This window comes from Euprymna scolopes, chromosome 6, assembly GCF_053919585.1.
Source record: "Euprymna scolopes isolate OS-2025 chromosome 6, ASM5391958v1, whole genome shotgun sequence".
NCBI lineage: Eukaryota > Metazoa > Mollusca > Cephalopoda > Sepiida > Sepiolidae > Euprymna > Euprymna scolopes.
In genome coordinates this window covers 136,587,222-136,614,756 of record NC_136487.1, presented here as the reverse complement: position 1 = coordinate 136,614,756, position 27,535 = coordinate 136,587,222, and the positions used below count along the sequence as shown (strand labels likewise).

Genomic DNA, 27,535 nt, shown 5'->3' with positions numbered 1-27,535 from the left:
AAACTAACGACAGCGAAGGCAGTTTTCCAGCTTCGTGCCACGGATGTCTAGTGGACACCTGGGAGCAACCTCGTAGTAAAAAAAAAAAAAAAAATATATATATATAAATAAATACAAGAGATTTCATTTTTTCACCGACTCCTAACCTAATAATCAGTGAGGCAACAGCTTTTAAGGGACGGTCGTCATAGCGCAATGGTAAAATCTCAGGTTCTCCACCTTCGCGTCACACGGGTTCGAACCTGCCTGCCTAACACTTTTTTTTTTTTTTGCTTCTTTTACACCTCCAAGCACTCCGGGCAACGCCTGGCACCCCTGCTAGTCTATTATATAAAAGCGAAAATGTGTGCGTGTGCAATTTTTTTGTATGTCCGGCAAAGGTTTTTGAGGGGGTGCTTGGGGGGGGGGGGACCACTTCTTAGAAGTTTTTATATATTCCCTAGATTATAATATCTATGATTTACGAAAGGTCGTCTGTCTTTTATTTGAGAGACTTATTTTATAAAATTCCTGCTTTTCTGTCTTCTTGCGTGTTTGTTCGTGTTCTTGGTGTAAAAACAAAACTAAATTGAAAGCATAGGAATCTTTTCGGCCGGGCATCCAGTGTGTGGAAAACCCCTCATGCCAGACAACTGCTATTCATTCGGACACCTGGGAGCTGGTAACGACCTCGTGGTGAAGAAAATAAATACAGTGAGATTTCATTTCTTCGCCGACTCCTGACCTAATTATCAGTCAGTCAACAGCTTTTCATTGACATCGCTAAATTTAAACGCTTTTCACTTTGTCGTCGTAGCATAGTGGTAAAATTTCACGTTTTCTGCCTTTGTGTCACAGGTTCGAACCTGCCTGCCTACTTAAACATTTTTTTTGTTCTTTTGCACCTCTAAACACCCTGGGCACCCCTGCTAGTCTCTCTCTCTCTCTATATATATATATATATATATATATATATATATAAAAGGCAAAACAGCTGCAAGCGTTTTTGTATGTCCAAGAAATTACCAACTTGGAGAAGTTTCCTTATACTTCCTAGATTATAATATCTCAGATTTGCAAACAGACATCATCTCTAGATTTATTTTGATCGACTTTTAAAAAATTCCCTCTGTCCCGTCCTTTCCAATGTTTGTTTGTCTTTTACATATAAATAAAGCAAAACTGATTGAAGCGAATACATTCACCTGGCCTTCCCGGCCGGGATGTCCAAAAATGCAATCAGCTTTGATCAACGTGGGGAAACCCTTCATATCAAACAATTACTATTCATTTGGACACTGCCAGAGTTCCCCCCTTTTTGGGGAGCTGGTTTTCCCCAACATTGTGGGGGAAACCAAATATGGCAGAAAGCTGAAAGCTTAATTGGCCTACATCAGATTTAAGTGCGTGATTTCATCGCTAAATTTGAACGCTGGTTTTCCCCAACATCATGAGGAAACTAATAAATAAAATGGCAGAAAGCCAGCCGTTCATTTCTGCGCCTGCGTGAACTCCTTCACTTAACTATTTATTTCTGCAAGTCAACTTTTTGATTGACATCGCTAAATTTGAACGCCTTTCATTTCCTGTCACGTCATGGCGTAGCGGTAAAATGACAGGTTTTCTTTCACTTTCTTTTCCGTCTTCGTGTCACGGGTTCGAGCCTGCCTGCATACTATCACCATTTTTTTTTTTTTTTTTTTTTTTTTTTTGCTCAATACACACCTACAAACACCTGGGCAACGCCGGGCACCTCCGCTAGTCTATAATATAAATCTCACCTGTCTGTTTAAATGTATGTATGTATCTCTGCCTAAAACTTTCGACAGAGACGATGGATTTTCACGAGATCAGTATAGTTTTAAAGCTCGACCCTTCTGACAACAAATATAGAAAAATTGGCTAAAAACATTAATTCCTTCACTCTCAACTGGGCACTATTCTACAGGGAGGGGTTGCTTTTTTTGCCTATATTTTTGAAAGTCATCCCCTCTTTTCAATTGACTAGCCTTTGCCACTTCCAGTTTGGCGGTGGACGCAACGGCAAAGATATCACTTTTTTTTTCACATTCTTTTCCTCCTTCGCGGTATGGGTTCGAGCCTGCCTGACTACTAACACTTTTTTTTTTTACTCAATACACATCTCTAAACACCCGGAAACGCTGGGCACCCAGGCTAGTAATAAATAAATGAGACTTTAGTGTTTATAAAAATGTTATGGATGCAATATTTATTATTATTATTATAAAAATGTTATGGATGCAATATTTATTATTATTATTATTATTATAAAAATGTTATGGATGCAATATTTATTATTATTATTATAAAAATGTTATGGATGCAATATTTATTATTATTATTATAAAAATGTTATGGATGCAATATTTATTATTATTATTATGAAAATGTTATGGATGCAATATTTATTATTATTATTATGAAAATGTTATGGATGCAATATTTATTATGAAAATGTTATGGATGCAATATTTATTATGAAAATGTTATGGATGCAATATTTATTATGAAAATGTTATGGATGCAATATTTATTATGAAAATGTTATGGATGCAATATTTATTATGAAAATGTTATGGATGCAATATTTATTATCTTAAATTAATGTTTCAAGGATTTAAAGTAGTAAATTTTGGAAAGTGATAGTGTTGGAGACACCCCCTCCATGGGATTAATGGACTATCTCATGACATAACTTCCTTTGGTGACGTCACTTCCGGTAACGAGTACTGGGGCCGGGAGTCAGAGATTGGCACGCAGCCTGGGTACCCGGGTGTTTGGAGGTGTGTGTTGAGAAAAAAAAAATGTAGTAGTAGGCAGGCAGGCTGGCTCAAACCTGGAGAAAAAGAATGTGAAAAAGTGACGTCTTTGCTGTTGCGCCCATCGCCAAACCAGAAGTGACGAATGTTTAAATTAAGGCTAGTCAATCAAAAAGAGGGGATGACTTTCGAAAATATCGGGGGGGGGGGGGAAAAAAAAAAAAAAAAAAAAAAAAGCGACCCTCTCCCTGTAGAAAAGTGCCCAGTTGAGAGACAAAGAATTAATGTTTTTAGCCAATTTTTTTATATTTGTAGTCCAAAGGGTCGAGCTTCAAAATGATACTGATCTCGTGAAAATCCGTTGTCTCTTTCGAAGTTTTAGGCAGACATACAAACATACATACAGACAGACGAGATTTATATTATGTTTTAATATTTTTTTTTTTACTCATGAATTTTATACATAAAAAAGTGAAAGATTGTTTTTTTTAACTGTTTACATTTAAAATTTATTTTTCTATTTTTTTTTAATTTTTTTTTTTTTACAAGGGAGTTACCACTTATCAAGGCCCAGAGGCGAATGGAGGACAAAGGTTAATGAATGTAAAGCAGCATTACAATCGTTAATGGTATAAATTGGGTAGAATTTGGATTATTTAAGGGGATAGCTCAATAAGAACTTCTTTACATTGGACTTGAAGGTTACCATATTGTAATCGGCCAGGAAACGGGCTCGTGGAACAGTGTTCCACAGGCGGGCAGTTCTAGGAAAGAAGCTTTGTTCATAGAATCTGCATTTAGATTTAGGCACAAATAGAGAGTGGAAGAAATTGTTGATCGTGGTTGTAACTAGTTTAGTGTTTTTGTGAAAGTTTAGCAAGGAAGGACCACAGATTGGAGCTGAGATGAGCACCTGCCATGAAAATAATGATAGAGCAGAAACAGACTCACACTGTCTCTTGTGGGGAAAGAGGCTGCATGGAAGGGAAAAGGGCATCACCTACTAGGTTTCAAAACTAGTTTTGAACTATCAAACCAAGATAGGGCATGCAGAGCAGCCTCTGTCCAGATGCGGCAACAGTACATCATTTTAGGACATACTTGACTCTTACATCGGCAGTAAGATACTTATTGGAGCAGTAGAATGATCCGACCATTTTCCCAGTGGCCTTGGCAACACATCTTATGTAGGTGTTCCATTTCAGATCAGGAGTGAAGGTCAGTCCCAGAAACTTGTGAAGAGAGTTCTTCCCAAGACGAGAGCCATTTATTTCAACTGGGGCCAGATGGAGAAGAGAGAGCGATTATGAGGACCAAAGCTAAGCTTGGTTTTAGATTTTCATTATTTGAATCCTCCATACCAGAGCAAAATTTTAAGGTTGTTAATATTTATCGAAAACTAGCCAGTCTAGCTAACATTGGGCGTCTAACATTGCCGACTTGTAACATATGCTTTTAATTCATGCATATTTCGTATGTATTATTACAGAGCCAATTCTCTATTGAATATTATATTGTACCTAATATATAGTAGTGAGTTCAAAACTTAAAAATAAAATAACTCGAGTGCCATCAGCTACCATCGAAACCAAAACATTTAGCACTCCAGCTGCGTCTCCTACCAATGTAATTATCGAGAGATAGGTTAGAAAGATTTATAAAATGCTCTAAAGAAATGAATTGAATTTGGGCATGCACAGAAAGAAATAAAAATGTTGGCAAGTTGAAATGAGCATTTTTACATTTCAATTTGCCGACTTCTGTACGTTTTCCATCCAAACAACAAAGTTATTCATTATAAACCATTCTTGGTGTATGATTACTATTTCCTGTTAATTTAAGTGTTATGTGATCAGTAGTTTAAGAGTTTATTGGTTAAATATTTACACAAAGACAGATATACATACATCTGTTTTATTTATATAAAAGAGAGAAGATAAAGAGAAAAGAGAGAAAGCAAACACAATGATACTAAAACATCACTTGATGCTATTAAACAGCAAGTTTACTTTATTCTTTACTTGCATTGCCCGAGATTGAATGATGATCAACGAATGTTTCATACGCCTATATTTTTATTGTCATCAAAATTTGTGAAACCGTCCATTTTTTTTTTTTTTAATCAAGTCGTTTGATCGCCTGCTCTAGTTGAGGATCCATCGCAGTGCACCAGAGGAAACCTCACATGCCTCCCCACAATGATTTAGTCCACAATACATTGTAGGCTATACATTTTATAAAATTATTTTGGTAAATTTTCAGATTAGGTTCACCTCCACAATTTTCTTTTAAATGACAACTTTTATAGGTTTTCGACTATGCTGAATACGAAAATCGCATTGAAATTTTGTAGAAATAAGTAGTTATTGAGATATAAAAAGTTGTATTATGCATTGTATTCTTTGGCGGCCATCTTTTATGCGTGCGCGCGCCATAAACAAATCTACTCATCTATGACTGACACTGCACGCGCGTAAAAAAAAGATACATAGATCTTCGAATATTCCATTGAATCTCCTTTACTGTCTTAACTGTTGAGTTAGTAAAGAAGTTAAAAGTATTAATTTTTCTTTCTCCAGGTCTCTTGGTATCACTGGATTCCAGGACAAGAATTCACCTAGTCTGATGGAGTATCCAGCTTTGTGCTATAGGGGAAAAAAAAAAAATCATTTGAAGGTTCACAATTTCTTGTATAAGCCACTGTGGGTTAGTTAGCCATACTGAGGAGATCTTATTTGAGCTGTGAATGTTATGTGATTTTGAATATTAAGTTAGGGTTTACTTGTAGGGAAAAAGTATCCTAATGACAGGATGTGCATATATTTTTGAGATGAGGATTGGTAATTATTTTTTGTATTAATTGAATTATTCAGGCTATTGCTCTCATTTTGGTTGTTCAAATACGCACTCCCCCTCTCCAAGACTTGTAGATTTGAATTCAGCACCATGGAAAATCACTATATAGACATACATATCAAGTTTTTGAGTAATATGAAAAAAAAAAAAAAAAAGAAAAAAAAAGGGGGCTCCAAAAAGGCATGTTTTTTTTAGCCCCAAATCTCAGAGGGATGTGAACCAGAATTCTGCCAAGGTCAACCATACTGAATTTATATTAAGAACCATGGCCTTCACATTTTGGCCAAGTTACAGAAAAATCTAATGGATGGATCAAACACTATGGGGCAAAAAGTGTAATCTTTGACCATTTTGGGGCATTTTTGACCTCTTCAGCCCTCAGGGATGCCGAATCCCAGTGTAAATTGATAACGGTGCAGTTTCAGGCCTTAACACATGTATATTTGAGTTGACCACCGTGAAAAGCCACTGTATAGTCAGACATATCAAGTTTTTGAGAAATATGAAAAAAAAAGAGCCACATAAAGGGGCGTTTTCAGCACTGGAAGTCCCCAGGGGCACGAACCAGAATTTTGCCAGGTTCACCCATACTGGATTTATATTAAGAACAATGGGCTCCACATTTTGGCCAAGTTTCAGAAAAATCTAATGGATCAAATGTTATGGGGCAAAACGTGTCATTTTTGATCCCTGGGGATGCAACAGGAATTTCCGCAAAAAAAAAATTTTTTTTTTTTAATCTGCACATCTATTTAATGAAATACAATTTGTGGCAAAATTTTAGGAAAAACTAATGGGCAGTTATCTGGCAATTGTCCAGACTAACAGACATACGCCACTGAAAACATAGGTCCCTCTCCGATAAATCGGGGAACCAAAAATACAAATTAAAAATTTAAGGAACAAAATTTTTGCCATATTATCAAATTGGGTTTCTGTCTGTTTTTACATAATCCAATTTTTTTTTTTTTTTTTGTCTTTATTGATTTACTAGCATTCTGCTTGGCGTTGCCCAGTCATAAAATACATTTAAATATTTTAATTTATCTGAATTTCATGTTTCTTATTATAGAGCCAATTCTCTATTATCATATTGTACCCAATATATAGTAGTGATTTTAAAAGTTAAAGAAAAAAGAATTACTTGGGTGCCATCAGCTAGAATCGAAACCAAAATGTTTAGATCTTTAGCAATATTTGCTAACATCTGACTTAACACGTGCATATCAAAACTTGACAAATTAACGCAGCAAAACGTAAAAGTATAATTGAACATGCGTAAATCAAAGATTGTGTCAAACTATGCATGCCAATTTTTCAATTTTAACATCTTAGCTATTTTTCTGACTAAAAACGAAAATGAATTTGTTCCACAGGTTCGAATACCCTACATTCGAATTTTCAAGCCTGTAGGCTTAAAATTAACAGAATAGTTTGTTAGAAATTGTTTTACATATCCAAACAAGGCTATATATATATATATATATATATATATATTTACGGCACTGATTCAGGGTGCGATAGTGAGAACTGCTGACTATCATCGTGACGGTTGTAGGTTCGATCCACGGCTGGGTAAAGACGTTGGTCTAGCCGCACTGATAAGTTGTGATACAATGAAAAGTCAAAGTTGCACTTTCAGGTTTTTTCGAGAGATAATGAGATTGTGTAAAATGTTTAGGCTGTCTCAATCGTTCAAAATGAATGTTTCTGTATAGAGCACAATTGACCAATGATACTTGACTATCATGTTAAACTTTAATTCAAGCCATTATACATAAACAATTTTATAAAATCAATAGTAGTTCTTGACCAGTGCAGGCAATCAATTGATTTGATTGAAAAAAAAAAAAAAAAAAAAAAAAAAAAAAAAAAAAGGTCCATTTCACAATTTTTGATGACACTAAAAATATTTGAAGCATGTAACATTTGTTGCTCCTCATTCAATCTCGGGTCTCTCTGCTAGTACTGAAAATACAATTTTGGTTATATTTTTTTTTAATTAAAAACAGAAAATGAAAATGACATTCATAATTGTTTAAACTGAGCAAGCGACATTTGAAAACCAAAACATTGTATAAAAATGAAAATATAATTGTAAAGACATTTATTGAAAAGTCTTTAAGAAAATACAATTTTAATAAAACACTTGTAATTTTTTTTTTATTATTTATTTCCTACTTCGCTCATAGTTTAAAATACTGATTTCTCCCTCTGATTTTAATGACAGGTGCCTGAAAAAATGGCGTCTCCATTTTTGGCGATAAACTATAGAAGTACCAAAAAAACTTTTTGCTAAAGTTGAAAAATTATTCACAAATTTTGAATGAATTTGATTTTTAATGAAATTAAATGTCTTTTTCTACTGTTTTTGTTCCGTAACTGAACACCTCCGACAAATATTGAAATATCGATTTTGCATTTTTTTTTTTTTTGATCGGATAGATTACTTTTCATTCAGTAATAATCTGCTAAAAACACAAGACGAAAATATAAACATAATCAAAAGATTGTTTTATTTAAAAGTGGGTGTCCGAGGAAATTTTTTTCTCGAAATTTTCCAAATTCGTCATATTAAAATCTTTTTTTAACATAACAAAAAAATGAGTAATCAAATATATTTCGGACACCCAAAAATATTAAAATTGACATTCCTTCTGGCTAGTTTCAAAATTCAAAAGTTTACAAATCAGGGTTTTTTTTTTTTTTTTTTTTTTTTTTACAAAATCTTACCGAAAACGATGTTTTATCATTTTATTAAACTTTTTAAAAATATAATGTACGTTATCATTTATTAATTCATTTGAAAGTATATTAATTTCCGAACAAAATGGTGGTATTTTGAAAAAAAGCGCTTTGGTTTATAAAATATAACTATTTTAGCAGAACCCCTTGAAATCTGATTATCCAAAGCGTTTTGTCATCCATGTGTATTGCTAATCAAATCAATTGATTGCCTACTCTAATTAGAAATCCACTTCCATGCACCAGGAAGAAGCTTCACATGCCTTCTCGCAGTGACTTAGTCCACAATGAATTGTAATCTGCTTTGCACTGTAGTTAACCTACTTTTGATGGTATAAAATTTTTATATAATGGCTTGAATCAATGTTTACATTCCAAAAGTCAAGTATCACGGTTCAATTGGAAAACATTCATTTTGAATGCACCGATCTTATAAAAGAACCTACTGTCGGTTTTATATGCCGGGCCCCTCTTGCTTGTGTGGTGATAAAACTTCTTAAATGCATATATATTTTAATTGGAATTCATTGAGATGAGTATTATTTATTAATTTATTTATTTATTGCGGACTATTATCCTCATCTTTCTTAGTTATTTCACGTTTCGGCCAACTATTCCTCTGGCCTTTGTTTGAAGATGGCGGTTTCAATCCTACCCAAAGTCGGCCAGAGGCTTACTTGGCCAAAAACATGGTGAGATGACAACTATGGATGGCAGTAATTGCTGAGAATGCAGTTAGGAGATTCAGAGTTCCTATCCCATCGCGGTTACCACCTGATGAAGGCCAGAAGAAGAGTTGGCCGAAACATTGTGAAACAACAACTAAGAAAGAGGAGAATAAATAAATAAATTCTCAAATGCACTTGTGATGTTAAGCTTTATAAGGATATTTTTGTTAAACATCAGACTGTCGCTTCTCTAACCAGATTTTTCCGATTATCAATTTTCTATACTTATTGGAGGTGTTCCGATACAAAGCCTACATAAGAACACTCCCAGCCACATCAAGTGCATTCGTGTGAAATGAAAAAAATCACACACCAACCGTTTTGGAGTATATAGGAAACAAACGCACAGAAAGTTCCTTTTATATAATAGTTGATAGATAGATTACTATACTTATTGTTAAATTATATAGCTATCTTATTTAAATTTAATTTGCTTGCTACGAATGGTACTATTATATTTAGTGAGTTTAGAAAACTTGAGTCTTGAAAATTTGACCCAAAAGATTGCAATTTCGGAAACTTGTCTGCCCCCCCCCCCCTCGCCACAAGATTTCATCAAGAATTAAAAGAAATGAGAACAAAACAATACATAAAACAATCATATCAAAAAGGTATTTTTTTATTATAAGATGATACGTTATATAAACAGCAAATAAATGTAGGACTCAATTTTTCCAATAATACAAAAAAAAAAAATAAAAAATAAACCCACAAATAGAGTTACTTAAATATGTCCATCTTGTTAAAAACAAGTTGTTTTATTACATTATTCAAATTTTACAATACTGGATAGAACAAATGCGATTATATGTACGTGTTAGCAAGTTATGAACTAAATTTATAGAAAAGGACTGCCACAAAGAAGAAAAAAAAACTTTTTTTTTTTTTTTAAAATGCTAAGTTCATTTTTAAAAGAAGTCTAATTCAGAATTTGGTGGGTTTCTCATAGACTTATGTGTTCTTGTCAGTTTTTTTTTATTTTTTTTTTTTTATTTATTAATGTTTGGCTAAAAAAGGTTGGAGAGTGAAGGATATTATTGTTGTTCACTAGTAACCAATTCAAACCACTGTCGTAGGGCATCACCCAGTGTTTGTGGCAATGAGTCTATATCTCTTAGGATGATATAAAATGGAAAAGGAAAATGGTCCATGTAAGATTTTATTTCCGGAAGCTGACCAGCCTCTTTGAATATGGGAATCCTGATGTCAAGGATAGAATCCTTGTTCAACGGGTTATCAAGCACAACAAAGACCACAAAAATGTTGGCACTGCGAGCCTGACGGACAGCAGCTTTTACAAAGTCCACACCTTCGGCAAATAAACCTCTCCCGTCGGACACAATAAGCAGAAGCTGTGAAAGGTCAGGGTTACTTATTTGGCCCTGGTGGTGCTCGCGAGCCTGCAATAGCATAGATGTCGAATGCTGCAAGAGCTGAGCAATGTTCGTCTTTTTCTGGGCAAACGTAAAGTGCTGTAGCAGACGGGAACCAGATTGATAGCTGAAAGGTTCGTTGAATGGATGGACAACTCGTACGCACTCCCCAAAGCTACAAATCGACAATTCCCCAACTTCAAGCAAGCTGAGGCCGTTTGCAATAACGGCCAGAGATTCAAAGGCAAGTTGTTTCGAATGGTTATCCAACATGCTAGAGGAATCGTCAACTGCCAATAGAATCTGGTAATCACGTTTGCTTGGTTTTGTACGACGAAGCCAGATTTTGTCTTTGCGGAAATGACTGGCAATGTAAGGAATCACTTTCTTCATGTTGATTCTTTTGCCCGTACGGTAATCACCCTTTAGCTTTGTTGCTCGGGATGGTTCAAGAACAAGGCGCAATTGTTCACAGAGCTCCTGAGACAAGTTACCTGTCACTTGTTCGTAAAGCTGCCATAAATCGTTCGCTTGCCGTTCTACAGCTGCTGTATTCCCGTACAGCTGGTTATTAGACCAGACAGTCAACTGCTCCTCGATCTCTGCTCGCAATTCTTCGATATCAACCAGGTCGTCCCTATCAAGATATTTCATTGATGTATGGATCGTCGATTCAGGGGGTCGACTAGCATCATCCTTCGTTATCTTATCTTCGGAATGGTCAACTAAACTTTCTATGTCAAAATCCGGTTTTGGAGGCATAATATCCGCCACAACTTCTTCATCTTCCTCGTCTTCGTCATCATCATCAACAACATATTCTTCAATTTCATCCCAGTTGCCTCCAACAACGTTCGAATCTATCATCTCAACATCATCGTCATCTTCCTCATCATCTTCATCAATGTCCTCTTCGATATACGAGTCATCAGAATCTTTGATGGATTCAATGTCATCGTCTTCATCATCATCTTCCTCCACATCTTCGTACTGAGGTAGGTTTGACTGTTGTTTCTCGGTAGCCACGTCGATCATCTGTTGAGTGTAATGTGATGAAGCATCGGACACATGCTGGTAGAGGTCAGACTTCGAATTCTGTTCAGCCTCGTCTTCTCTCTGCTCCTCACCTTCTGTTGGATGATGGACTTCTTCGAGAGTTTTCATGTGCTTTTCGTACTGTTCTTCCATGCTTCCAAGACTACGGTCAGCATCATTGCTACTTGGCTTCAGACCTTCAGGCTTTTGATGGCCTTTAGAAGTAGAACCCTTTGTAACGTCTGTAGAAGACTTGCTGGGGAAACTTTCGATCTCTTCTGAAGGAGCACTTGCACCTTCAACCTGTTGTTGCTGCTGTTGGTCACCGTTACTTTCGCCACCAATATCTTGTGCCAAATCTGATAGTTCAGTATTTTGTTTTTGGTCTTCGCTGACACCATAGAATTTATCGGTGTGGGCTTCTGGGGTTTCATTATCGTTATCATCTTCTTCCATGTTTTCTTCTTCACTTTCAACTTTCTTTTCCTTAATTTGAGGTGCTGCTTCCGAAGACTCCTCTTCCTCCTTATCAGCTTTCTCCTTCTTGTCTTCATCTCCATCGTCCACATCGGCATCTTGCTTCTCTCCGTCACCATCTTCTACATCATCAACGTCCATCGGAGCAGCATCCTCAGGAGTCTGGTTTTCATCCTTTTTCGACGGATCTTCCTTTTCAGCAGCATCATTCTTATCTTCTTCATTGTCATCAGCAGCAGCATCACTCTCTCTTGATTCTTCAGTTTCCTTAAACTCATCAGGTTTGGCATCTTCAGCAGTGGGAGGACTCTCAGGAGCGGCATTTTCGTCTTTTTCGTCACCAGCTGCTTCTGCCTCATCTAGTTTAAGATCGTCCGGAAGATCAAGATTTTCAGCTTTCTCGTCTTCTTTTTGATCCTTGCCGTGATACGGATCTACTTTGTCATCGCACTCGCTCTGATCCATCGATTCAGGTTCATTGATTTTCTCTTCAACATCCTCCTCTTTCGTTTCACTTTCTGCTGGCTTTGAATCTTTATTTGGTTTCTCAGATTTGTCATCGTCATCACCATCCTTGGCAACAATCTCATCATCACCATCTTGACCAGCACCAGGACCTGTTTCATCTTTTTCTTCAGACTTTTCTTCGTCCTCTTCTTCATCCGAACCCCACATTTGATCATCAAGTTTATCTGCTTCTTTGCTATCAACCTCTCCCATTTTTTTGTCCAGATCGTTCTCGGCTTCATCTTCGGATTCATCATTTTCATCAAATTCCTCATCGGGGTTGTGAGTTTTGCCGTCAAAATCATCTGACATTTCAATGGCATTATCTTCAGCTTCAACATCAGGCTGCTCCTCAGAATCTTGTTCTGGTTTCTGCTGTTTATCTTTCTGGTTTACATCCTCCAACTGATCCTCGGTTTCTATTTGGTCAGAAACATCTTTGACACCTTCCCCTGTGCCCATGCCGCCACCTTCTTGGTCCTCAAACTGGGTCGCTCCTTCTTGGGTGTTTTCTGAGATTTCAGGAAGCACATAGAAACCTTTGGTGGCTAGCTCAATGAAGTGAACCAAAAGACTGTTGTAAAGCTTTCCACTGATTTGGTGAGTAATTACCAAGTAGAGAAGGTAATTCTCAATTAAGCAACTGAAGAGTTCAAGCAAGGGAAGACAACTCATCAAGGACTGTAACCACATTGATTTCATGGAAACAACTGATGAAATTTCCTGGTGGTTGCTTTTTAGGATATGATCCCAGGATGAAGTTAATGTATCAATAACCTGGTTTATAGTTTGCATGAGAGTGTCACAATTTAAGTTTTCGATATCATCAAAGAGAGTCTTGTGCAGATGTTTAGTCAAATGGCCGTTCAAGATTTCAGTGTCACTTTCTGTTGAAACGCCAGATTTTTCTGAGGTCTCGGATTCCATCTTCTTGGATTTTTCTTCCATTTCTTTACGATTTTCCAGCAGTTTCTGAATGGGGAAGAGAACTTTTGCAATAAGCTCATCAAAATAATCCTTCAATAAATTATCGTCAGGAAGGGGCTCAAACGGTTTCTCAGAATCCTCTTCTAAAGATACTGTGGTCAGCTGTCTCGGTTGGCCTTGACACTGTTTTATCAAAGCGCTTATCTCATCAGGCCTCTGCTTTTTATGCCAAAAGAAGAATGCATCAGTTGCAGTTTGGATCTCAGACTGCAAGAACGTTAGACACTCTGTGAAGGAGCTGTCGGATCCATACTCAGGCTCCACAAACATCAACTCAATTTGCTGCAAGGGAACAAGTGACTCACGCAAACGTGAATAACCCGACTCGAGTACGTACAAATCATTCCAAGAATAAAGAGTTTTATTCCGTAATTTTGTCAACAGTTTCTTAAAGATGATTTTCAAGTGGGACAGAATTTCTTCAACCTTCTCCATGCATATATTCCATGTGGGGTCGTTAATTGACATGAACGAGGACTGTGGTAAAGTGTGGGCTGGAAGAGGTGTGTGACAAGAACCGTGATGTGAAGAGAGAGGGCAGCATTTAAGAAGGATCTGGAATTGGCTCAAACCTTGTGAGCATTTAACGGCAACGTTTTCTAAGCTGCTCAACCACCCAGAGAATTCTTTCTGAGGCGGCAGGGAGTTGGACTTGTGCAAATTGGGGCACTTCAGGGTGGTGAGAATTTTGCGCAACTCAAAATAGTTGGTGGACAACTTTGACAACATGCAATGTTGGTCAAGGAGAATCTGATTCATATGTTCACTAAACCCACGGCATCGATCGATGTTGGCAAGGCCAAAATCTTTTGCTTCTGGGTTCTGTAGAATGGTTTTTAACTGGCTGTGACGGGACAAACAGTTCAGGTAGAACTGTTGGCTGGATATCCACATACTCTTAAAGACTGGTTCATGAATATCCGAGGTTGTACCTACGATTTCTACAGTGGCTCTGACATCAACTGGACTGATATACAAAAAGGCATCCCCATGATCTTCTTCGGATCGAATCAAACCCTTTTTATAGGACAAACCTATTTTCGACAAGTGCCTGTATAGATTAGCTAAGCCTTGCCTCTGTTTCAAATTTATGTGTTTGGCTTCTTTTTTCTGCTTCTCTAAACTGGACGACTGCTTGACTGTCAATGTTTTTCGTTCCTCGATGCCTTCAATCAATTCACAAGTGAACTCGTCGTATGCCAGAAGCATTTTCGGATACGGAATTTTCTTCTGGAAATTCATGTAATGTTTGTTTAACCTGTATAAAAGAGTGGGAAGCCGAGACAATAAGCTTCCTTCAGGTGTATCGGATAGGCAGATGTCAGGGGTGACATTAACATTCTTAGAGCCTTCTGCCGACATTACTGATTGGAGCCAAATTTCAGGTGCAAGTTCTTTTGTTTCGGATTGTTGCGATCCAGCAGTGTTCTTCACAAGCACACTTTTAACGGATTCCAATAGTACTTTCTTAAATGTTTGGATGTGCTTATGGATGGTTCGATGCGTCTTTTCTGTCGCCTGCCGCAATGCCCAATAATTAATGTCACTCCATCGGGCTATTTTCACAAAACCTTTCAGTTCCTTTTCAATTGGAATACGTCTCTGTTCGATTTCAGATTCAACCGCTGGTAAAAACTGTTTGTAAAATTCATGGATGTTCCACAAAAGCTTCAATAAAAGTTTCTGTTTCGGAGTAGACTCGATGTTTGCTAGCTGACAATGGAATGCATATACAATTCGCAATCTGACTTTAAATTCTCCAAGATTGGAATTTTCCAAAAACTGTTTAAGAGAAGCAATAATTTCTTTCTCTAAATCTGAAGCTGGTTTAGATGTGTCTGCATCTGACGTTGGTTGAATGAAAGCAAACACGAGTTGGTAAAGATGAAACCACCATCGTGAAGCCTCACTTTCAACTTCATGATGTGTCATGTCTAACGAGTTCTTCCAGTAACCAAGTTCAAATTTGCGCCAATCTACAACAAGGTTAGAGATATCGTGCAGCTCTGCTTCCAAGGAAACATGTTTAGCTGCCACACTTTCCCAATCTTGGGCCTTGTGCAACAGGAATTCCAGACCAGATAACACTTTCATTATCGGGCTTGTCAGCGGAAATGACAGAATTCTGTTGGCTATTGTTTCGAGTTGTTTCAAAGCAGGATGCTCTGGCCATTCCTCCTGCAATTGATGCAATTTTTGCAGAAGACGTCGGATAACTGGCTCGCACTGAATAATCTCTGTGATATTGGCATCACGATACACATCATAGCAAGAGTCGGCAACAGGGTTTTGCACAACACCCAGCTGTGCAAAAGATGGCCGACTTATTACTTCTTCCAAGGCCGCAGTTACCAATAAATGTCCACCAATCACCCGATTGTCATAAGACTCATGCCAACATTTAGCTAGTTCTGAAGACAATGATGTAATGGTCTTGTATGTGAGGAAGAATGGTTTTAGAAGATCTACATTAGTGCCAGTCTCCTTTGGCTCTTGTTCACAAATCATCCAATGCAATGGCTTGGTGAATACAGTAAACAGCTGTTGATGAATATTGTAAATCTCCTTCATTTCTTCCTTAGACAAAATCAAAGAGATGCTGCCATCACTGTCGGCAGTGTCATTAGTCTTACTTTCGTCTGGCTCTGGCAGCTTTTCCGAGGAAAGTTCACTTGGCATGAGATCAACGAAATCCTTCTCAAAATTTGGAAATCTCTGCTGAAAATCTTTTTCACCGAGACGTTCGTCATCCGGACCACTATCATGATAAACAGTTTTGAATCGATACAGGCTTTCCTTTTCTTGTTCCAGTTTCTTTTTTTCCTCTTCTCTCTTCCGCCAGGCGGACACAAAAAGGTCAAGAATGTTGGAAAGGTGACCGAGAACATCCAAGGAGAGCTGACGAGAGGACAGGACATGGTTTTTCAAATGTAGAAGACCGCTAAGTAGAAGCCGAGAGAAAACTTCTTGGTTGGCTTCCAACTTCTCATTCTTTTCGGATATGAGCGTCTGACTTAGATGGAGTGACTGATCACATGTTAAAGCCATGGACAATCTTAACAAGTCCGGAAACGCATGACTGCAGCTGGGGAATTTACTCATGCCCATGTATAGGTCCTCAAGCCAGGAATGTCCGAGTTCTTTTGGCTGGCTGTATAATTTGGAAAGCCGATTCCGGTTGTTAGCGACCTGTAATGCTTGAGCAATCAACCCAAATCCATGACTCATCCGATGAAGGGATGAGTAAAATGGTGCCAAAATATCTTTGTAAACGGAGTAATCATCGTTCATGTTCTCTATGAAATTGTGTAGTGTCCTTTGCCATGTATGCACCTCCTGAAGGAACTGTGAAAGGTCATTGCCTGAGGTAGCATTTGAAGAATTGAGAGATTTAGCTTTGTGCAGAAGGTTCAAGATGGATTCGCAGGAGCCACCCGACTGCAAAAAGTTTTGGTAATCCTTTTTAAGCATCGGAAAGAGAGAGACATTCGGCCTGTATGCTGTTCTACTCTGTAAGCAATGAACCTTGTTCGTTAACTTCTCACGATGTTCCATTAGCCAGATGATGTGTGGATGTAACTGATTATGACATGTATCAGTGAACGAGCGACCTGTCATCAATTCGGCAAAGACGTTTTCCATGTTAAGCTCGAGGCTGATCATCTCCAAGTCCTCTTGGCCATGAGACAGTTTCAGTTTGTCTCTTTCGACAGGATCAAGATGACCGCGAGGGCCCAGAAGGTAGCTCTGTAAAAGACCAACAAGGACCAGACTGGAACCTGTGCCCATTATAGACGATGACTCGTCATACATAAACATTTCTTGAACATTAGTTATGGCCTTTTTCGTCAACATAATCACAACATCATCAAAGAAAGAACATTCTTTGATTTGAGAGAGAAAGGTTTCTAATTTCTCTGTGAAATGATAAGGATTCATCATTCCGGATTGATTGGTCAATACATGTAAATCAGGAATATCTGAATCACAGAATTGGGGTAAGCTCAAACCAATCACAGTTAGAGTGTGCTGAAGAGTTTCCAGGATGTTTTTTTGTTCAACATTCTTTGCATTGAATTGGGGCCCTGACAGCGGTGCCGTATGAACCCAAAGATGATTTCTGATTTGTGCAAAGAGCTGTGCTGTATCCTTGTGGTGACCAATTCCTACCTCAGGGAGCAAGATACTGGTGTCGCTGAAAATGTGTGCGCTATCATTGAGAGATGTGGTATTGACATGATTGGAGATCAATTTGTTGAGGATTTCTGACAAACAGCTGCTGACTGCAATTCCAGGTCCTTTGACATCAGGCGAGAATAAAGTTATCTCGCTAGTTTTTGAATCCGACTTCAAACTGTTAACGGAGTTCTGCCACCAATGTAGATAATAACAAAGGAAAATCGAGGAGAAGAAGATTTTGGAATTTCCTTGCCCTAAACTGGTGAAAAGTTTTTGATATTCGGCCAAGTTAAGCGGAGACACGGGTAGATGCTGTTTCATGAATTCTATCATACACGGCAGCCACGTGGCCAATTGCGGCTCCTGTTGCTCTAACAATAAATTCAAGATCCTTCTTTCCACAGCCAAAACGGTATGTTCATACAATGGCCAAAGCTGTTGCTTGATGTTTACAACTGCAGGGACAATACTATCGGAAGACGAGGTTTTAGAAGTCTCTTCACCGTCATCGTCTGCGATAGAGACGACGCTATTGATCTTGTTTTCCAAATCTTTGAAGAGTGACTCAAAGATATCAGTTTCTTCTGATTTTATGCTAGAGTTGGAACTAATTTCAGAAATCAATTGCAAAAACTGATCCGTTATGGAAGTTCTGTCCAACTTTAGGATGTCTTCCAAAGTATGAGTTCTCTGCTGGTTTTTTCCTTTACCAAAAATCTCGATTTGTTTAGCAAGATTCTCCAACTTTTTCCATCGTTTGTATTGTTGCTCAGAAACAAATGGCTGTGGATTGCCCCAGCCAGCAAGCATTTTCTTGAACAACTTCGAAGCAGAGTTTTGGTTGCTAAGTAATTTATGAATGTGATTGATAACTTTCTCGATTTTGTCTGAGAGTTTCACAGGGCTGTTATCTCCGAGGAGAGGCATAAGCAACTTGCTAAATGTCCAGTTCCAAATTAAGCTCAGTTTCGCTTCGGTCGGCAACGAGAGATCTTTTTCCAAGTGCTGCAAGGCAACATCCAAGAGACGGTTTAACCAAGCCAAACCACAATAGATCTGGTAGAATTGCTTATCCGAGCAATCTCCTTGTTCAGTGAAGGCAGCTCGTAATTCCTGTCGAAGGAGCACGAGGACATTGTCAATGTAGACAAACACTTCCAAGTGCGCAGACTTTTCTGTTCTCATGTGCTGGGCTCCTTCGCAAAGTACTTCCCACTTTTTTACCTTTTCTTGGCTCAACTGCCATTCCACAGTGAGCACCTGTGACAGCCTAATTCTGTTTATGACTCCAGTCAATTGGTCAAACAAGCACATAGTAGCATTTGATTCTGACTTGCTTGCGGCTATCATTTTATGCAAAGCCTGCCGATTCCAACGGAAGTCATACGGACCTCTCATCAAGATTTCAGCAGCGTTACTACTGGTTTTCATGCTAACAAGATAATTCTGGAGAATCTCTTTGAGCGGATGGTCAAACAAAGCAACAAGGGTGACCTGGGTCAATTCTGGGAGGTCATGCTGACTACACACAGCTTTCCAACCATCAAAGGTAGACACTTCAGAGCAATTGACTTCCAACTGAACCTCGGTTAGGAGTGGGGAGATGAGCTCGCTGCAAAACTTCCAATTTTGGCTGTGGACATGGTTGGACACGAGATGAATGAAGCTGACTAAAGGCCAACGGGATGTGGACACGTTTGGGCAGCTATACTGAGAAGAGAGCAGTTGCCTGAGGACTTGGATGTACACACTGACCAAATGTTGCGCGTGGGTCAACAGCGGGTGTGAACAATATTGGTGAGCAAGTGGAAGGGAGGATAGCGGCAACTGAGAAATAGTCTTTGAGCCTCCGTTAGTAATATCGATGGTCTCTACGTTTTTGTCAGATTTGTTAAGAATGAAAATCTCAATACCCCTGTTCCGCATGGCACGGGAGATGTTTCCATATTTGGGGTCCATCGTGAAGAAAAGTCTGAAATTGGGGTGGGGTACAATTTCAGGGATTTCACCGTCAATTACACCACGTTCACTCACTGTCAAAACACCAGACGGTTCTAATAAAGCGTTCAACCGATCCAATACGGATGCACTGCAGAAGTTAACATTGTCGATCAATAACCAATCACCTGAAAACAATGCTTTCACTAAAATGCTATTGATCCATTCAAACCCGTTAATGTTTGTGGTACTTTCCATGTGTGTTAACGACTGCTTCAAACTATTAAGTTGAATATCGATCTCGAGCAATTCGTCACTGTCGTCATCATTTAAGTCAAGCAACTGGACAAGTATGAGTTTCAAATCTTTGAGCTGTTTTTTCAAGTATCGGATTTCTTCAGTGTTAGTCAAATGCGCACGTTGGTGTTTCTGCACATCCTTGCAGTATTTATGCCACATATGGTGGATGCATGCAAGATTATTCTCAACATCCGTAAATTGTGAAAGTGGAAGCAGTTTGCGAGAGAGGCTGTCGATCGACAGCTTTATGCTCGTTGCAACCTCTTCAATGTGGCAGCTGATGTCAATTTGCTCAAAACCACCAAGAAGCTCGGTAGTGTCCATGGAGCTGTTCATGGGGAGGATCTGTAGATTGTTGCCAGTAAGATCAGCCAGCATTTGAACCGTGCTGGTTTTGCCACTTCCCGATTCACCGACTAGAATCGTGAGCCAATTCATTTGAACGCATTTCAAGACAGATTCAAGAACAGGAAGCATGCTTGGCAGCAGCTTTAAGTTTTTCTTCACATCTACCGGCATCGAGTGTTCTTCATGACGCTGCAAAAACGAATGGCCGCATTGTACCCAGTCCAGACTCAATGAGAAGAGCCCGCTCGGACGATAGATGGGGGCAATACATGAAAACGTACGCTGGTAGAGTTCAACTACATGGTCTCTATCTGGCTGGGTTTGCATTCGGTCGATGTAGATGAGACTTAGGTATTCACCTGGATCATAAGAATCTGGAGGTTGGTTCTCAATAAGTAATTCACACCAGCGAAACAGATCCCTCAGGTTAAATTCCCAGGGTCCACCTTTGTGGCCCCAGTTACGAGAGCTAACAACCTCACTGTGGATTTTCATGTTGAAAAGGACCATGTTGGAAAGGAGTTTCTCAGGAATTGATGGGAACATGGTGTTTGCTATCAGTTGGAGGTCACCTCGGCTGAGGGTGTCAATGTATACCTTGGTAAATCGATTGAGAAAAGACTTTGGTAATCCTTTTCGCCCACTACCTTGATGGTACGGGTTTTGACAGCCAAATATGCGTGTGTTGGCATGTTGAATGTAAAAGGTCCTCCCTAACTCTGGGACGAATACTTCTCCGCGGTGGTCAAGGCAAGCGTTCAGACCTTCAAGAACTGACTGCGATGCCAAATTTAACTCGTCAAGAATGATCCAGTGTCCAGCCTTAAGTGCTTGTAGGAATGGCCCATCGCGCCAACAAAATACGCCACCATCCCCACCTTCAATGGGTAAGTCAGATCCAAACAAGTCAGCAATATCAGTCTGTTCTGATAAATTAATACGGACCAACTCTCGTCCGGCTGCTGCAGCGATGGCAGCAACCAAACTGGTCTTGCCAACACCAGGTGAGCCTTCCAATAAGATTGGTCGAGAAAGCTGCAAGCCTCGAAGTACTCGTTGCGCATTCATGCAAGTTGTTGGGGCATGAAATGCATACTTTTCATTTCTGTATATGCTAGATTCTACCACTGGGATACTGAAAGGTGGAACTGTGAAGTATGCTTCCGTCCGGGCAATCTGGTTGGGATAAACATGCTTTTTGTCCATAAGTTCCAAGGATTCCAAGTTGAATTTCTGAGTGGAACTATTGTTCACCTGCCAAAGTAGGAATTGCAGACATTCGTCGCGAAAGCTGTGTACTTCTGAATCTCGTCCAGCCTGAGAAGTGGAACCGGTTCCTAGACAATCAAGGAATACAAGACAGGCACCATGCACGTAGGAAATGCAGGGATCAACTTTTGATATATCCATGTAATCGTCCTCATCTTCGTAGGACAGTGAGCAAGTGTTCATGAAATGCACCCAGCAAAGAAGATCTCGGATGCTCACGACACATTTCTTTCCCATATCGGTACAAACAAACCATTCGGTAAATGTTACCATAGCATTGGCTATATCCATCTCTTCTTCTTCGTCTTCATTAGAAGGCCTTTCAGAGAAGCGGATGCTGGGTTGTAAATTGTGTTGGATGATGCTGACCATATCTCCAGAGGAAAGAATTTGTGGACACCAAATTTCAGTAAATCTGTTACGAAGAGCAGGAGAGAGTTCTTTCTTGCCAAAATCACCGCCCGGATTCATTGTTGCAAAGACGCAGAACCCCTCTTTGGCTACAATTTCAGGCACATTTTCTTGATTCTCGATTCCTTTCTCCGCAAGCAATAGGGTGCGTTCTGGTTCTAATATACTGTTCAATCTTTCTAAAACTGAATCTTCAGCCAATGAAATTTCATCAACCAGAAATGGACAACCGTTATTCATGGCTTTCACCAGAGGACCGTCGACCCATTCAAAGAGCTTCTGTTGGCTCGGTTCTTCGTCTCCATTGATCATGTCTTCATGAGACCGAACTGGTCGCAGACCACCCAAGAAGTCTGCACTTTCTGTATTAGAATGGCAATTAACAGTATACAATTCGGTTTCGTTCATTGCTGCGTACAACTGACAAACAGTGGTCTTCCCACAACCTGTTTCACCGACAAGCAAAACAGGTTCTTTGTATTTCATCGCTTGACCAACGAGAACCGCCAATCTTTGAAAATTCGGGGTCCAGAAGATATGCTCATAGTTATCAATAGTCTCTCCAGTAAGTTTCTTCAGCATTTCCGCAGTTGTCGGGGATGGTTCTGGTGCAACGTTGAACAGACTGTCAGGGGTGACTTTTCTGCGAAAATATTTCTGTAGGGCTTCTTGAACAATGTCTTCCTCTTCAGGCTTTCGCATTTTGCCGGCTAGGAGCATGAATCCATGATCGGCCATATGCTGGTCCCAATCATAATTGCTAGTGTCCACACCTGGGCAGTGATAACGGTCAGCCCAACGAAAGAGGTCACGCAGAGTCATAAATCCATGTTTTCCAGCAAAGATACCAGAACTGCTCCGACGAGTCTGGAGTTCCAACATGACCTTCACAAGTTTTTTGCCATAAGAACGTGGAATGTCACACCTTTGACTAAGAATCGTTTCTAATTCAATGCTTGGGATTTCGTCGAAGTGAAGCTCGATAAATCTGTTCCGGAAGGCTCTTGAAAGGGTTTTCCTTCCACCATAGAGGCCAGGAGGGTTTTGAGTGGCAAAGAGCATAAATTTTGGATGAGCTTTTACCATTTCCTGAGTTTCTGGAATAAACAATTCACGGTTGTCATCCAATAAACGATTCAAAGCTTCAAGAACATCAGTTGGAGCCAAATTCAATTCATCCAAAATTATCCAGAATCCTTGTCGCATAGCTTGTACGAGGATGCCCTCTTTGAAGACCAATTTGCCCATACTATCAGCAGCATAAGTACCAAGATACTCTTGTAGGTCCGTATGTTCATGGTTGTTAATACGGACACATTTATTTCCACTGGAGGCAGCAAGCCATTGAACCAAACTGGTTTTACCAACAGAGGTTTCTCCTTGAAGTAATACAGGGTGCCGCCCCATAGAGACAATTCTTGATAAGTCTTTGAGATTTGCACGGACAGAAGGTGTGAGAATATATTTTTCCGGGACATTCACTTCACAATGACCAGTTGGAATCCAGTAGCCTTCAATGCATACATGTTTACCACTTGGTTCAGGCATGGGTCGTTTCAAAAAGGATTTGGGGTCATTTTTTTCAAGGAGAAATCGAGAGGCAAGCTGTTCAACGATCGGGTATGATGAACGGTCGAGTTGGGTTAGAAAACTCATACAAACACATTCGTAGAGTGAACGAGTCACATTTTGAGCTGGATTGAGAGCGGAGCACATAAGAGAACGACAGAAAGTTCTTAAACTGTAATGCGGTTTATGACCGGTTCCGTCAGTGAGTTGCTTTGCCGCAACCCTTACTACTTGCAGATAAAAATTCACTAATCCGTCAATCTGGGAGGGTGACGGAGACAAACCAGCAAGATAATCATTCACAAGGATTTTTAGATCTTGTGCGTCCGTCAGTTCGTCGACAAAAAATTCCATAAATCGGTTCCTTAAGCTGGGTGTCAGAGACTTCTTACCGACATCTGTGGCTGGATTCATGCAAGCAAACAAACGGAAGTTTGGGTGCCTCCTTATTGCTTCAACATCTCCCCGTTCAGAGAGGACCACAGACCCAGACTCACTTTCTAAAAGACCTGTGAGACATTCTAATGTCTCTGCAGTTGCAAGGTTGATTTCATCCAAAAGAATCCAATCACCGTTCCTCAAAGCTTTTACCAAAGTGCCCTCAACAAAAGCAAATGCCATCGCATCTTCTGTCCTCTGTATTTGAAGTTGCAACTGTTTGAGTTTCTTCTCTTGTTTCTTCCATAATTTCCACATTTCAGATTGTTCAGCTTGATTTTTGACAGCGGACTTTATGGTGTGCTCAAATAATGCCAAGAGGTCTTTCCAGGCTTTCTTAGAGAAACAATTTTCAATGTGTGTTAAAAAGACAATGTTCTGCTTACGCGAGAATGTCTTGCAAAATAATTCTTCAAACGATTCCTTGAATGGATTCACAACAAGTTTCAGATCAACAGGCTTAAAACCCCCAAGAAGGTCAGTGCCATCGCTTTGCTGATTCATATTGATAATGTGTAGTTTATGCTTCAGTTGGTGTGCCAAGTACTGAATTGTGGACGTTTTCCCAGTACCCGTTTCTCCCACCAACAAAACCGGCTCATTATGCAGGACACAAGCCGACACTTTTTCAAGAAGAGCTGTTGATTGCCGAGTAAATGAAAAGGGTGTAGATGTAGTTAGAGATTTCGATAGGTTAAACTTTTGTTTTTGTTTTGGGATAGCAACTCTTCCTATTTTGAATTCAGTTTCAGTTATTTGCAGGGCTGGTTTGTATTTCATGCAGTAGTACTCGGCCTGGTCTTTGGTAATGTTTAACTTTGCACCCATGGCCTCTGCCATTTGAAGACGGCGCTGCGGACAACTGATGCTAAAACAATAGCAATCCAGAGTTTCTTGGAAGACCAGATTGGTGATGGCTGATGATGTTAAATCATGACTGAGAATCCTCTTGCACCAATTGAGGAGATCTCTCGTGGAGATCAAGCGCTTATCAGTAGACAAGAACTTGAAGCCGAGAGATTTAAATTCTTCAACGTCCATTGTTCCTGCATGTTCTCCTCTCGACAAGAGGAAATATATCTCGAGTAAACGATTGATGATGGACTGCAATGAGGGATATTTTTGAGAAATCAATTCATGCAGTTCGTTTCTCGACAAAGGTTCTACATCCACTTTAGTCCAAGACTTTTCTAAAAGAACAGACATGCTGCTTTTCAATGTGTTACTCAAAACTCCGGTTCCAGGAAAAACACGAAGTGTGGCAAAGAGCTGAAATCCAGGTGCAGCCGATATCTGTTGCCCACGATTTGGGATCATGAGGGTGTTGGTTTCCAGTAGAGGTAGTAGAAGCGAAATAACATCCATTGGTGCACGGTCAATATCTTCCAGAAGAACCCAGTAACCTTCGGAAACAGCCCGTGTAAGGACACCTGGTTGCCAAACAAACTCTCCCGGAATATCGGTACATTGATAAATACCAACAAGGGCTCGACTATCAGTCTGATCCCCGAGCTGGAGTTTCAGCAATTGAGGGCTTTTGTGTCTGCCGGTCATTTGAGCCAGGGTTTCAACGAGGCAAGTTTTACCAGATCCAACAGGACCTTGAAGCAAAACTGGTTTACCAAAGACAACAGCTTCTGCAAGGCTCTGTAAATTTTTCATAGTGGATGCCACAGGAATGAGTGGACACTTTGGATTTGTCTGTTGACTAGATATCAATTTTGGCAAAAGAACCCCACTAACTGACACTACTTTGGGGCTGAGCAGTCCATTGTCTGCAAGATAAGTGGGGACTTGCAGTTGTTTTTCATTTACAATTAGGCTGTTTCCAGATAATTCTGGCCATAGAAGCAGTTTTCGATAACGAAGTGAGAGTTGAACAATCTCTTCCTTTTGAAAATAATGTCCCATAAAGACGTCCTTCTGCCGTGCAGACATCTGTAAAAATGTCGCCAAAGTTTGAACTGCAAACCACTGCACATCCTTATTCGAAAAGGTTAAAAACGGAAACAAATGTTCCAAAGAAAGGACAGTTTCAGATTCTTTGCCAAGAATAACAACACATCGATATGCTGTTTGGATTAAATCCAGATGCATTTCTGACAAAGGTTGGTGGCTGGTGTCTAATTTCACTTTCTTTGACTTTGGTTCTTCAATATCGCGGTCTGTTTGAAGAAATGGTGGGCTCGACTTCAGGTAGCAGAGAAAAAAACGTTTTAATGAGGGGCAAACCGTTACAGCCTTGCTTAAAGCAATGCAGAACATCTGGTGCATCGTAACTCTTTGTTCGGGTGTCGCTTCTTGGACGACATTTTTGACACGCTCAACCAAATCTAGCAGAATTGTGCTGCTACAATGGGTCACATCCTCCGTGCACGTCGGCTGTACAAATAACTCTGTGAAAAGTGCCAAGACTTTTTCCTTATCATTTAATGTCCATTCCTCCTTTTGTTGAAGGTCTTGAAACTTGGAGGAACAATACTGGTTTCTCTTGCAAAGCTGGTAAACAATATCAGTTAACGGCGTTGCCATGCTGGATGATTCAATTTTTATGGTACGTAGGGTTTTTAATTCCAATCAAAAGGGTTTCCTGTCTTCTCACTGAGTGTCCAACACCAAGCTACTGCGTGAAAGCCTCTGCAAGAAGCAATAAATAGGTTGTTGTCAGGATCTGATTTCATACAGTAATGCACGATGACAAGTTTGTCAAATACTTAAGGCCAGATCCTAGTTGAAAGCTGCAAATGTGTACATGACTAAGAAGCAAAACCTCTATATAGGAGGGGGGTACTCATGTGGGTGGGGACGTGATTTGAATCAGTTTCTAACAACTGCATTTCAAAAATCATGCTTTCTTTCGGTTTCATTTCATGAACTGACAGCGTTTTCTCATCTAGATTTTGTATTAATCATTTAATATTTAAAAGCTTTGTGAACATTACACTACGATAGAAAATTATTTTCTTTCTTGGATAACAATATTGAAAATTTAAAAAAGGAAATACAATATTGTATCGACAAAATTGATCTTATCCTAGTCGCAATTGTTTATACGCAATTCATAGACAAAATGTAAGTAGAAATAAGCCCCATATACTCTATAAACATATAGAATAATGACCAGATTGGTCAATGTGAGTAATAACCAATTCAAATATTGTAAAAATGCTAAGCATAAAACTGAAGATTTCATAATAGGATCTGCCCTTAAGATAGCAGAAAAAACAAAAAACAAAATAAAAAGAAAAAAAAAGATAATTTACAAGTCAAATCACAATGGAAACTTAAATATATAACCAGTCACTTTCACAATTAAAAAAACAAAATGTTACTCATAATAAAATTAAAAAATATAAAACAAAGTGGAATTCATATTGAATACAATAAGTATTAAAATATATTCAAATCCAACATAAAACCAAAAATTTTTTTTAATTGAATGAGTATTACAAACCAGCCAATTTAGTTCATAAAAATAGGTAAATATAATGAAATACACTTCAATTTTGATAACAATTCATTTTTTGGCTTATTTTGATCAAATTTGAATGTAAACAAGTTAATCTTTTCTTTATAATTGTATAATTATCGTGTTAAGTTTTTTTTTTAGGTTACC

At 39.1% G+C, this 27,535-nt stretch overlaps 1 protein-coding gene across 1 annotated transcript in view; it reads right to left on the bottom strand.

The window, feature by feature from the left end:
* Positions 1 to 9,691: 9,691 nt before the first annotated feature.
* Positions 9,692 to 27,535, bottom strand: part of LOC145277975 (midasin-like) — a 31,248-nt gene continuing 13,404 nt past the window's right edge. The window contains exon 2 of the mRNA XM_080130110.1: positions 9,692 to 26,556. Coding sequence (XP_079986236.1) covers positions 10,123 to 26,451 — 16,329 coding nt within the window. The 5' untranslated portion in view covers positions 26,452 to 26,556 and the 3' untranslated portion in view covers positions 9,692 to 10,122. The remainder of the gene's footprint in view (positions 26,557 to 27,535) is intronic.